Source organism: Arachis stenosperma, chromosome 3, assembly GCF_014773155.1.
Source record: "Arachis stenosperma cultivar V10309 chromosome 3, arast.V10309.gnm1.PFL2, whole genome shotgun sequence".
In the NCBI taxonomy this organism is placed as follows: domain Eukaryota; kingdom Viridiplantae; phylum Streptophyta; class Magnoliopsida; order Fabales; family Fabaceae; genus Arachis; species Arachis stenosperma.
In genome coordinates this window covers 27,537,726-27,552,436 of record NC_080379.1, presented here as the reverse complement: position 1 = coordinate 27,552,436, position 14,711 = coordinate 27,537,726, and the positions used below count along the sequence as shown (strand labels likewise).

Below are 14,711 nucleotides of genomic sequence, written 5' to 3'. Positions count from 1 at the left end.
TTTTACGAATAAAATATCGAAACGAATAATTGGAAAATTAGAGATTCTATCCACTTACCTCGATTTTGTAATCAAAACGATGGATTATTTTCTGAACAATGAAAAAAATTGATTGGACCTTTACTGATTGCTGCAACGGTGATTGTCAATTAACGATGAACAAAAAGTGGATATTAAATAGACGGATAAAAAATAAAAAAAAAATTAGATATTCAGTAGATGGATGGATGTTCGAAAGAAAAACAATGAAATTTTTTATAAAGAGAATGATACACGATTTTAATGGTGGGATTGAATAATTGGTGATGGATTATTCACCAATTTATAATATTAATATTAAGGAAAAGATAAGATTAGAGTATCTAAATCAAAATAAAACCTTAAAAAAGGAAGATAGAATTTTAAAGATGAGATAGATGAATAAGAAGATAACTTTTAAAAACGAAAACAAGACTGACGTAATACATCGTGTTCCAATCGATTGAATTATCATTTCAATCGATTGAATTTGAACTCACACACTACAATCGATTGAAATTGGCAAATTCATATTGTTTGGGTAAATTCAATCGATTGAGTCACAAAAGCAATCGATTGAATTTGGTGAGACTCAGGTTGTTTTGAAGCATTCAATCGATTGGAAATTCTAAACAATCGATTGAATTACAAAAATCCAATTTTTATGCATCGTTCAATCGATTAGATCGTATGACCAATTGATTGAGTTATGCGAAAACCATGCTTTTGGCAATTTTCAATCGATTGTTTAGTGGTAAACTGTAATCCAATCGATTGAGATATAATTCAATCGATTGATTCATTATTCCAATCGATTTGTTTTCGCAGAAAACACAATTTTATGATTCCTCGCGAACGACACGAATCAAATTTAATATTTTAATCGATTGTAATGGCCAAAAAATTGTTTTTGTATTTGATTGTTAATGAACATGATAGATTTATGATAAATTAATTATTTATAAAATAAAAAATTATTTTTATAATTATATAAAATATATGGGTCAATTTATAATTAAAATTAGTTAAAGGACTATGTAGCAATTGTTAAAAAATCTTAAAAAACATGTTTTCTATTTGGACCACTAAGTGGTCCAAAAGTTCCTGGACCACCGAATCCTGAGCCAGGTTTCATATGTGTACGTGTAATATTACCCTAATCGCACACTTAATCACAATGAACTTTGTAACTTCCGTAGTCACTTTCGAAAAACTAGTACATCAGTTTATTAGAAGCTATGTGATGATTCGGATATTGGAAAACATAATACAAAAATGTTTACGTCGTTTATTATCTTTCGTGTAATAGACGTCTACAACCGTTCTGAAATTGTGAATGTGACTTGTTTTGCATGTCGTGTTTGTGCTTTATTTCCTTATTAAATAGAAAAATACTTTTATTACTTCAAAAATTAGAAAAAATTTAAAAATATTCTTAATATTTAATTTATTTTAAATGGCCATATAGGTGTATCACACCTCTCTTAAGTTCTTAACCATATGTATGGATTTCACCTCTTGGAGCATAAAAGAATTATTTTGCATCATTTAATTGTTGTGTCGTATATATGGGTTAATGTTCAAATTCGTCCCTGAAAGATCACGCGATCTTTATTTTCGTCTCCGAATAATTTTTTTAATCAAATTAGTCCCTGAAAGATAAACTGTTAGTCAAATTAGTCATTTCATCAATTGGATGATGACGTGTCACGTTAAGTGCCACGCGGCATGATGACGCAACATGCCACGTGGCAGGTCAGTGACACGTGGCATGCCATGTGGCACTTGACATATAAAAAGTTTTTTATTAGTCAAAATAGTCCTTGAAAGTCTAGAGTAAGTCATTTTCATCCCTCAAATTTTAAAAATTAGTCAAACTAGTCCTTATATAATTTTTTTATAATATTAAATTTATAATATTTTTTATACTACTAATTTTAATATTATTTTTTAAATCTTAATAAACAAAATTCTTTTTATGTAAAATAATAAAAATAATTAAATTTTTATAAAGTTATTTTGTCATTTGTATTTTAAAATTTTACATTTTTAAATTATAATTTTTTATGTGAATTTTTTTATTTAAATGAGTTTATCAAATTATTGTTGATTATATATTTAAAAATTTAATATTTTAAATTTTACTAAATAATATAGTAATTATTTTAAATTTTAAATTATAATTTTTATTATTATTTAATTTATATAGTAAAACTCAATAATTGAAAAACTGGTTTATGGAATCACTTTTTGAATCTTAATATTCTAATATAATTTTTTAAATATTTCATTTAAAACAAAAGGAATTTTATTTTAATACAAAGCATATCTATTTAAATAATGTACTAGTGCGGAGTAGCCTGTGTTATGTATAAGTATAATGTTTCCTATTTCATTTTATCTCATTGATTTGTGAAATTAAGAGAAAAATTATATAATTTATCTCAAACATATGAAACACACAAAAATTTATTATGATCTTTGCATGCTTAAGAAGCAATTCGTTAATAATAATAATAATAATAATAATAATAATAATAATAATAATAATAATAATAATAATAATAATAATAATAATAATAAAGCAACAAATTTTTAATATTTTGTAAAGTTTGGAATTGAAGCAAAATTTGTGGATCTTCTTGAATTTTGACTCTAAGTATCACTATCATTACATTCTATATGTAAGTAATACCGTAATGAAAAAAAAAAAAGATGTAGTAGAAAAAAATAATGGTATAACTTTGTTTAGGTTAACATACATAAATTTTGATTTTGAGCATATAACTTTGTTTAGATTAATAAATACATATATTTCAATTTTGAGTATATATATATATATTCCAGCAAAATGCAATAATGTAAGAAAAATATTTTAGAATAGAAAAGAATAAGAGAGATTTTGAGAAGAATTAAAAGAGAGAGATAATTTTATTGAAAAAATTTTTAAGAAGAAAAGATACAATTATTAATGTTTTGTTTGTCAATTACATTTCTATTAAAATTAGTAGCATCAAAAAATATTTTAAATATAATATTATAAAGAAAAAATAAAAAAATTATATAAGGACTAGTTTGACTAATTTTTAAAATTTGAGGGATGAAAATGACTTACGTCTGGACTTTCAAGGACTATTTTGACTAATAAAAAACTTTTTTACATGTCAAGTGACACGTGACACACTGACCTGTCATGTGACGTGCCAAGTGTCACTGATCTGCCACGTGGCGTGTCACGTCATTATGTCACGTGGCACTTAACGTGACACGTCATCATCTAATTGACGGAAGGACTAATTTGACTAACAGTTTATTTTTCAAAGACTAATTTGATTAAAAAAATCATTCGGAGACAAAAATAAAGATCGCATGATCTTTTAGAGACGAATTTAAATATTAAATCTGTATATATGCAATACTGCACTGTATTAAACTAAAAACAAAAAAAAGGGCAATTCACCCTGATAAACTCTAAGGTGAGTTTAGCCTAATCACAAAATTACAAAAACATCACTCTAATAAATTTTAATGCAAGTTCTATAATGCTTTTTATTATGATGTTTAAATTGTTTAATTTATTTTTAAAAATAAAAAATAAAATATTTAAAATTTATTATTTATCTTTTTTAATAAATTAGGTATAATTTCAAAAACACCGTACCTCTAAAGACATTGCACATTTTCCTACCATAAATAAAAGGGATTGCAAATTTTGCAGACGTGTTGCATGGGTTTCTCTGCCAAATGGCCCAAAATAAATAATAAGAGGCAGTGCATAAATAATTTTATAATTTAGTTAAAGGATGAAATTTAACAATTCTAATTTATAAATGTCATTTTCAGAAAAAAGGTACCATTTATCAGTATTGCACTTCAAATTGCTTATAATAATTAATTTCTTAGTCTATAATTTTATATATATGATAGCACGCAGTACATAGGTTGGTTAGAGTTGATGTCATATAGAAAATGAAATCACACCGGCCTGCTCAAATCTGTGGGGAAGACTGAACTATAGTGCACTAATAAACCAACATATAATTAACTACTAATTATTAATCGCAAATCGTCAATTTTCCATTTTTTTTTCTTTCACCAGCTAACATTAATATAAGTTAATTTATCAATGTTTTGCAGAAAATCATCTTTTATAAGCATGGTACCCTTTGCTAATACTCAATAAATTATATATTTTTTTCAGTTAACTTATTCAATTCAGTACTGGACATTTATTTTGTTTGTTTTTGAGTAATCATTACAGAATCCAATACCTTTAATAAAATGAAAAATGTATGAACTTATCATGAGCATTGAAACTACCGTATAGTTAAATCCATGGAGATACAATAGAATCTTGAAAAACCATTCACCGTATAACTTGTTTTTTATTCACCTCTCATGTAATTAACGCCTTTAATGAAATAGTAAATGTAAAGATCAAGGGAAATAACATACGTGGTACATTTTTCTTTTTTATATTAAAATCTTGTTTTTGTAATATTAAAAAACAATAAGTTTTGTTACTAAAAGGAAAAAAAGTTCTATTTTCTTTTTGTAGAATAAATAGTATTTTGACACTCAAAAGATTCTGATTTTACTAAAATAGATTCTAATCTTTGTTTTGGACAAAATAAATTTTCAAATATTAGTTCCATTTGATCAAATGAGTTAATAATTAATCTATCATTTTGGTCATTTAGGCCATTTTGTCCAATAAAACTAATATTTGAAAATTTATTTTATCAAAGATAAAGATTGCAATTGAGATAATTATATATAAGACGGTTTATTCCATGGGAATATTTCATAATCCTATGTTGTAGGTTTTGGACATTAATACAATGTAATTCTTGTACTCATCGAGGCCGGGATTATTCACCAAGTGGAAATATACTCAAATTCTCTATAAATTTTAGCTATACTTTAGGACTAGAATATACACATCGTTACAAATATTTTTAAGCAATATTAAATGACAGTGATGTGATTGCTTACTATAAGCTTAGTCCTAACTAAAACGTTCTCTATAAATTAAGATAGATGAGTCAGCAGCTTAATTCATTAATCATTACTACACATCCTCTTCAATCTCACATGCCATTTGGCAAAATAATCTACTATATGCTTTATCAATTACATCACTGCGGTAATAACCAAACTAGTCTTATATTTGCTTCTCTCTTCTGTTTATACATACACATTTTATTTTTCTTCTTCATTCATGCATGTTCTTATGCCGGTGACATATCAACATGTTTTTTCTTTTCAATATGATAATATTTTCCAACAAAATAAACATGCGTGGGGAACTTTACCTCATGTGTTGCTCTTCACTTCAACTTCACAGGTTTGTTATGCTGAGAATAATAATGTCATTGCAATTACTGCAGCAAATGATCCAATTAACGATCCAACGTTGACAACAACTCCTCATCAAATTACATTCATTATATAATACACTGCACCGTTCTTCTTATCTCTATGGTAATGTTCTCATTTGTTTGATGATATCAAATGACCAAATATAAATTTGTAACACTTTTTGAACCTCTTGGCATCCTGTTTTTGTAGTTTCTTAATAAGGTATCTTTCTTTGTTGTTATTGGGAGTGAGAAGTGAGAAAATTAAATTGAATCACATAAATAAAATTCCCTTTACATTACTTATATACACAGCCAGCTAAGTAACTAACTCCAGCTGTCAAAATAACAACCTAACAGAATTCAACTAACTAACTAACTAACTAGTTGTAAAAAATGATTGGATTGTAGCAGAGATTGCAGGCATGGATCTTAAAATACCAATAGATGACCAATTCTCCAAGTTGCATCCTTCATTACCATTAAGCACCAGAATTGGAATAGTTGGTGCTGGTCCAAGTGGTTTATCAGCTGCATATGCACTCTCTAGACTTGGTTATAATAATGTCACAGTTTTGGAGAAACATCACACAGTTGCTGGCATGTGTGAATCAGTAGAAATTGAAGGTACTTATATCTTACTACCACTCTCTAGCTGCTGATCCAATTGAATATATATATGAATGATTTTTGTTTTGGATTACTATATATATATGCAGGGAAAATTTATGATCTGGGTGGGCAAGTTCTTGCTGCAAATAGTGCTCCAGTCATCTTTCATCTCGCGAAAGAGACAGGATCCGAACTAGAAGAAATGGACTCACACAAGCTTGCTCTCATTGACCCTTTCTCTGGAAAGTTCCAAGATGTTAATGTTGCTGATGATTATGTATCTGTTATGACACTTACTCTGGATATTCAGGTAAGTATATATAGTATTTAGTCTTTCATTTACATAATGAAATTAAATTTCCTTATTATGTTGATTCTGCTTATATGACTGGAATGACAGGAAAAGGTGAAGAACTCTAAGCATTTTGGGATCCATGCTGTTAGCCAAGTTGCTTCAGACTTAACTACAGATTATCTTGAGAGTCATGGACTCAAATCTGTTCCTAAATCTGTGGCTTATGGTTACACTGCCTCAGGATTTGGATTTGTTCAAGACTTGCCTTATGCATACATTCATGAATTTACTAGAACATCAATGGCCGGAAAAATTCGACGCTTCAAAGGTGGATATACAAGTCTATGGAAGAAGATTGCTGAATCACTTCCCATAAAACTTCATTGTAACACTCAAGTGTTGGCCATCAGACGTAGCTCTGAAAGTGTCAAAGTAACTGTCAAGAGATTAAATGAAAATGAAAAAACCATGGAGTTTGATAAGATCATAATCTCTGGTAATTTTCCATTAAGATATGGAAGAACTTATGGATCAGTGCCTTCAGCTTTCACAGGTTAGTGTATATACATATATATGTTCATTTCTTTGTATAGTACATATTGTTGTTGTTTTCTGATTGATTCTTGTTGCAGATTCTGAAGAAGAAGTCATGGATGCAACTGAACTTGAAAAGGACTTGTTCAGCAAAGTAGAGACATTTGATTACTACACCACAGTGTTTAAGATTAAAGGATTTGAACATCTTCCAATTGGGTTCTTTTACTTTGGTGAATACATGGAAGATCCCAACACCATTGGAAATCCTGTTGCAATGCAGAAGTTTTATGATGACAGTGACATATTCTTGTTCTGGTCTTATGGCAACTCTTCTGATATTAAGGGACCAACTGTCATCGAGCTTGCGATTAAAGCGGTTGAATCCATGGGGGGAAAAATTGACAAATTCATCCTTCAACGTCGCTTCAAGTATTTTCCTCATGTTAACAGCCAAGGTATTTTCGGAACTACTTAATGCCCATAATTTATTTTCATTTTTAGTTGAGAATTATAAACTCTAGAGTTTGAAATGCAGATATGAAATCTGGTTTCTATGAAAAGCTGGAGTCAGAACTTCAAGGTTCAAGGAATACTTATTATGTCGGCGGCCTTATGGCTTTCGAGCTCACAGAGAGAAATTCATCTTATGCCATGGCTCTCATGTGTAAGAACTTTGCAACTAGCAGTGATTTGCCAATGTTCCCTTACACTAAGGTAATTATTTAATATTTATATATTTTAGTTTTTAAATAGTCCCAAAATTGAGTTGCACTTACTAGAAGCATGTTATCTGCAGAGTTTGTTTCCACTACAAACTGAGTTCCAGAAAAAAGAGCCTAGAGAACTTGGTGAATTGCCTGGGGTGCAATTTCCCAATTTGCCCTCTTTGAACAGCTATTTGAAGCACTGGGGAGCTCATCCAATCACTCAAAACAGAACTCTTTATTCTTGGATAAATGAAGAAGGAGAAGTTGTATGCAAAAGGAGCTATGGAGAACAAAATTCTAATGCTTCTTGTATTGCTCAGAATCTCTTAACATGCCGAAAGCCAATCATCAAGCCCGGTGACAAGGTTCTCCTAGTCTATGTCCCCGGTCTGGATTTCGTCGATGCCTTCTTCGGATGCATAAGGGCTAAGGTTATACCAGTTCCTGTTCTTCCTCCAGACCCCATGCAAAAAAGTGGACAAGCACTTGTGAAAATTGACAACATTGCAAAGTCATGTGGCATAGTGGCAATTCTATCAACAAAAGGTTATCACTCAGCCGTGCGGGCCGGATTTGTTAAAGGTCTAATCTCATTATCCGGAAAAGATGGCAAGTCTTCAGCTAGATGGCCAAATCTTCCATGGATGCACACTGATTCTTGGATCGACAAGTCAAAAAGTCTGGCTTCTGAATATGTAGATGATCAATGTGAGGCTCAAGCTGGTGATATTTGTTTCTTGCAGTTTACGTCAGGTTCAACTGGGGATGCTAAAGGAGTGATGATTACTCATGGAGGCCTAATTCACAATGTGAAGTTGATGAGAGGAAGATACAAGAGCACCTCGAGGACCATGCTAATAAGCTGGCTTCCTCAGTACCATGACATGGGGCTCATTGGAGGACTTTTTACAGCTCTTGTTAGTGGTGGATCGGCCGTGTTGTTTTCACCAATCACATTCATCAAGAAGCCATTGTTGTGGCTTGAAACTATGAGTAAGTACCAAGCAACTCATAGTGCTGCCCCTAACTTTGCTTTTGAGCTGGTGATCCGAAGGTTAGAGTCTAACACAGATAATCTTCAACATTTAGACCTTTCCTCCATGATTTTTCTTATGATTGCTGCTGAACCAGTGAGGCAGAAGACTTTAAAAAGATTTCTTGAGCTAACTGGTCCTATTGGCTTATCCCAAAAGGTGCTAGCTCCAGGATATGGCTTGGCCGAAAACTGCGTTTTCGTCAGCTGCGCATTTGGACAAGGTAATCCTATTCTTGTTGATTGGCAAGGAAGAATCTGCTGTGGATATGTCCAGCCAGGAGATGCTGATGTTGACATCAGAATTGTTGATCCTGAGAGTGGCGAAGAGCTTCAAGAAGATGGAAAAGAAGGAGAGATTTGGATAAGTAGTCAAAGTTCAGGAATTGGGTATTGGGGAAAGGATGAACTGAGCCAAAAAACTTTCAGGAATGAGCTTCCAAACCATCCTGGAAGAAACTTCACAAGAACTGGTGACTTGGGAAGGATAATAGATAGGAAGCTATTCATCACAGGAAGAATCAAGGATCTGATCATTGCAGCTGGGAGAAATATATACTCATCAGATGTTGAAAAGACAGTTGAGAATTCATCCGAATATCTTCGTCCCGGGTGTTGCGCTGTCATTGGTGTCCCTGAGGAGATTCTATCAGCAAAAGGTATTGCCTTGCCTGACGGGTCTGATCAAGTTGGCCTCGTTGTAATTGCAGAAGTAAGGGATGGTAAATCAGTTAGCAAGGATATGATTGAGCATATTCAAACTCGTGTGATAGAAGAACATGGAGTTAGTGTTGCTTCTGTCAAGTTGATCAAGCCAAGAACCATCAGCAAAACAACATCAGGAAAAATCAAGAGGTTTGAATGTCTCAAACAGTTTGCAGATGAAACACTGAACTTGGTGCCACAACCTCTCTTGACAAAGAAAAAATTGGTAAGGTCATTTACTACTGGAACTTGTAAAGATGGAAGAACACCAAGGTCCAATGTAGCAAAAAACAATCTTGGAACTAGCCAAAGAATCAGCAACAAGGAAATTGTGGAGTTCTTGAAAAAGCTTATTTCTGAGCAGGCAGGAATCCCAGAAAGTGACATATCAGTCACAGATAACATAACATCTTATGGTGTTGACTCAATTGGTGTTGTCAAAGCAACACAGAAACTCTCAGATTTTTTGGGAGTTCCGGTTGCAGCTATTGATGTCTTCACTACTTCTTGCATTCAAGAGTTGGCTAACTTCTCAGAAAATCTTCTACTCAAGTCTAAGCCACAACTTGTTAGCAATCCATCCAATGCTTCAGAAGAAGATATAGAGATTGCTGAAGTGGTTATGGATGTGTCCAAGACTCGCCAATGGGGTATTCGTTTACTTCAACTCCTAGCACTTTTTTATATTACTCTCATGCTGGTTTTTCCTGCTTACATATCCATCACTGCTTTTCTAAGTTTCAATCAAAGTATCAGTGCATTAGTGGAAGGAATTTCATGGTCAAACTACTTAATTTCTTTGACTTTGGCACCCCTTTCTTGGATCCTATGCATTGTTTCTAGTAGCATTTGCATTTCAATTTTTGGGAATTCTTTCTTGAGGCCAAACTATGCCCTTGTTCCTGAAATCTCCATCTATTCAATGGATTTTATCAAGTGGTGGACACACTATAAAACTCAAGAAATTGCTTCTAGAGTCCTAGCAGTACACCTCAGAGGAACAACATTCCTTAAGTATTGGTTTGAGATGCTTGGTGCAAGAATTGGATCCTCAGTTTTGCTTGATACAGTTGACATCACAGACCCGTCTTTGGTCTCAATTGGAGATGAAGCTGTCATTGCTGAAGGGGTTTTGATTCAAAGCCATGAGGTAAAGAACAGGATCTTGAGTTTCAATCCAATTAGGATTGGAAAAAGTTCTTCAGTTGGACCTTATGCTGTTATTCAAAAAGGTAGTGTTATTAAAGATGGTGCTGAGGTACAACCCTTGCAAAAGGTTGAAAAAGGACAGCATGTGCTCAAGCCTACAAAGCTTAATAATGTTGAAGAGGTTAGTTTCTGAAATTATCATCTAGTATATCTATGCTACATTTGTCTATCTAATTTATAATACATATGTTTTTCACGAATAGAGATTAACATCTTATTATATATTATTCTATTATCACGCAAGCCTTTTTTTTTTAAGTTTTAATTTTTATAAATTTTTTAATTTAATTTTTTTATTGTCTCCTTTTTTTCAATAACTTTTACTAGTATTATTTTCTAATTAATATTAATAATAAATTTAAATAATAATCTCTATTAATATTATCTCCTAATTAATAAATTTAATATTATTGATAAATTATTTTCTAAGAAAAAATTATTTTATTATTTCTTTGTCATTAGTACTATTTATTAAAATATTATTCTACTTTTATATATTTTTTATGATATAGATCAAATAATTTATATATTATATGTTTTTTTTATAGATTTTTTAATTTTCAAAATAAAATTATAAATTATGAAATTAATTGATATTCAACTATGTTAAGAGAAATTGTTACAAAATACTTGGATTTATTTTAATTTTTATAATTTTAATTTTTTTAAGTTATATAAATAATTGTAAAATTTTATTCAACAAAAAAATATTTTTAATAAAGTAGAATTTATATGAGTCAAACTTTGTTTAAATACTAATAAGTTTATTACTTAATGTATATGAACATTTTGTTTAAATTTAAATCTAACTCACCTACCAAAATCAAATAAAAAATAGATTCTTTTTATCAAAAAATTCTACTTAAGAGTTAAGAGAATATTTTAATATATATATAATAGATTATCAGAATTAATTTTTATTATACTATTATTATTATATTATAAAATATAAAATTTATTGTGATATAGTTTTTCTTTTAAAAATTATATAAGTTTGGAGCAATAACTCAACCTTTTTATTTCTTTTTTTTTTTTTTTCCCTCAGAGTGCAACAATGCTAATTACCACAGACAAAAATGAACCTAGTGCTATCTACCAATTGATGGGGATCTATGTCGTTGGCTTTGTAAGCTCTCTTGCTGCAGCCATTACATACTTTCTCTACACAAGGCTCTTCCAAAAACCAACATCATTCCAACACTTTTCATTCATGTGCATAAGTGGGGCTTTCCACTGGATTCCTTTCACTATTATTGCTTATGCCACCATGCTTTCTGAATTCCCATCAAGTGCCATTGTATTCACCATTTCACTGGCATGTGCTTACTTGCTTCATGGTCTCATTCTCAGCTTTCTCACATGCATCTTCATTCGTCTTCTTCATGGTCAAAAGCAAAACCACTTTAAAACATGGCTTCGAAATCAATTGAGTCTTTCCTGCCACCTTAGATTTGCAAAACTCCTCACAGGAACAGAAGCTTTTTGTGTATATTTGCGCCTCTTAGGTGCAAAAATTGGCAAGCATTGTTCTATAAGAGCCATCAACCCAGTTTCAAACCCAGAGCTCATGGCAATTGGTAATGGTGTTCATCTTGGTGATTTTAGCAGAATAATCACCGGTTTCCATTACTCAAATGGATACACTTGTGGAAAAATAGAGGTTCAAGATAACTCAGTTGTTGGAAGTCAAAGCATTATTCTCCCTGGTTCTCATGTTGAAAAGAATGTCATTCTAGGAGCACTTTCAATTGCTCCAATGAATTCCATACTCCATGAAGGTAGCATGTACATTGGATCTCAAACAAGGGTTATTACCAAAAAACCCACAAGTGGTTTAGATGAACGAATAGAAGAGATGGACATGGCTTACAAGAAAGTAGTAAGTAACTTGTCTGCAAATTTAGCCACCACAACCATGAATGCTAAGGCAAGATATTTCCACAGAATTGGAGTTAGTGGAAAAGGGTACCTAAAAATGTATGACAAAATTGATGGAATTCCAATGCACAAGATTTTCCACCCTGGAAAGAGCTACCCTATCTTGATCCGACATAGCAATAGCTTGAGTGCTGATGATGATGCAAGAATTGATGCACGTGGTGCATCTCTGAAGATACTCTCTGATGAACCTGGTTCTAACAATGCTCTCTTTGATCTTACATTGAAGACAGGCAAGGCATTTTATGCAAGAACTTTGGCTGATTTTGCAAGTTGGTTTGTGTGTGGACTTGCTGCAAGAGAGGAACTAGTCAAGAAATTCCCACATCTTCGTGAAGCAGTGTGGAATTCTCTTAGAAATGCTAACTCATATGCTGAATTGCATTACTACTCCAACATTTGCAGGCTCTTGCGCTTCAATGATGGACAAGAAATGTACGTGAAGTTCAAGTTGAGACCCTATGACAAAAGCATTGGTGAGAACACAGGTATGGTTAAGCCAATTGGGATTCTTCCACCAGAAACAGGTGCTATTCCAAGGGATGAAAATGATAAACGCCCTCTTCTTTTCCTTGCGGATGATTTCAAGAACCGCGTGAGTTCACCAGGTGGAGTTCATTATGTTTTCCAAATCCAAGTTCGACCGGTGCCGGATGATGAAGCCACACGTGACGTTGCTTTGGATTGCACAAGACCATGGGACGAAAATGACTTCCCTTACATTGATGTTGGAGAGATCAATATCACTGAGAATCTTTCTAAGGAAGAATCAGACATGTGTGAGTTCAATCCTTATCTCAAAAGCCATGAGTTAGATGTTATTCCTGCTACTTCTAACTCTCAAAGTGCTTCAATGGATCATGGTCGTTCATTGATCTATGAGATTTGCCAGTATGTTCGCAACAAGCGACCGCTCCCAGAATCTTGGAGGAACCTTATTGAGCAATCCGCGGTTAAGGTTGACTTATCATGTTGTCCAATGGCGGCGGCGGCGGCGGCGGCAGCATCATTGCCTAAAAAGCAGCCACAAAAAGTAACATTGGCAAGAACTTGGTATCAAACTTTCTCAGCACTCTTCATTCAACCATTTCTTCAAACAGTTTTACCTCATGCTGTGATTGGTTTATCTATTTATGCTCCCTTGTGTTGTATTGTATACATAAAGAATGCCAATGGATTCCCACTGCATTGGATGCTTCCAATATTTTGGATTCTCTCAGGTGTTATGGCTGCATTGGCTTGTGTTATAGCCAAATGGATTCTTGTTGGAAGAAGGAAAGTTGGTGAAACAATGCCTCTATGGAGCATAAGGATCATCATGGATAGCACATGGCAAGCCATAAGAACATTGATTGGAGATTATTTCATGGACATGACAAGTGGTTCATTTTTATTTATGGTTTGGATGAAGATGATGGGTGCAAGCATTGACATAATGGATGATGGTGTTTATATAGATAGTAGCATGGGATCTTTGTTGAACCCTGAAATGGTAAAGATTGAGGGAGGGGGTTGTGTGGGAAGAGAAGCATTGCTATTTGGACACATATATGAAGGTGATGAAGGTGGAATAGTAAAGTTCGGAGAAATTAAGATTGGTGAAGATGGGTTTGTTGGGAGTAGAGCAGTGGTTATGCCTGGTGTTCATGTGGAGAATGAGGGAAACCTAAGTGCCTTAACACTTGCCATGAAAGGTGAAATCATTAGGTCAAGATAAACACACGTAATCATGGTTTTGAATTGCGGTTGTTGTTGTAGTTGTCGTTGCATGCATTGTAAAACTATGAAAAATTTACTGCGGCAGTTTAAAATAACGGTGAATTCTATGATAGGTGCTATTATTTAGCGTCAAATTTTTGTTTAACTTTTTTTTTTATAAATTTTAAATATTTAAAAATAATTTATTTTATATTTTAAAAATAAATATTATTTTTTTATTCTTTTTAAAGTTAAATATTATTTTTAGACATCATAGTAATTACCTAAAATAATAATTAAAAGAATACAGATAGTATATATATAGGAATGCACGTGTATTTTCATGATGTAATATATGTAATATTTCTTGTGATATCATTAAAAAAGTTTGAGAATGATAAACTTTTTATTGATGTAACAACATATAAAACTAAATAATGGATCAGTATTTGTGTATACCCCAAAATTACTATTGAAGTTTATGCATTTTACGGTTTGCTGAAGACTACTACTGTATAAAGTATAAACTAATACTGAGATATTAATCAATAAATTAAAATATACTTTTTATTCTTAAAATTAAAAAAAATAAATCAAAA

General features: G+C 32.1%; 1 protein-coding gene across 3 annotated transcripts; it reads left to right on the top strand.

Moving 5' to 3' along the window:
• Positions 1-5,089: 5,089 nt before the first annotated feature.
• LOC130970344 (uncharacterized) lies at positions 5,090-14,227 on the top strand. 3 transcript variants are annotated; one of them, XM_057896403.1, is made up of 9 exons: positions 5,090-5,164; positions 5,366-5,502; positions 5,793-6,005; positions 6,098-6,300; positions 6,391-6,838; positions 6,918-7,277; positions 7,358-7,536; positions 7,619-10,597; positions 11,522-14,227. In XM_057896403.1, exons 3-9 carry the CDS (start codon positions 5,804-5,806, stop codon positions 14,129-14,131), a joined length of 6,981 nt encoding a protein of 2,326 aa, XP_057752386.1. In that variant the 5' UTR covers positions 5,090-5,164; positions 5,366-5,502; positions 5,793-5,803; the 3' UTR covers positions 14,132-14,227. The 3 variants fall into 3 exon arrangements, with proteins under 3 accessions (XP_057752386.1, XP_057752387.1, XP_057752388.1); XM_057896404.1 differs by having other exon boundaries at positions 5,790-6,005; XM_057896405.1 differs by having other exon boundaries at positions 5,096-5,164; positions 5,409-5,502.
• Positions 14,228-14,711: the final 484 nt, after the last annotated feature.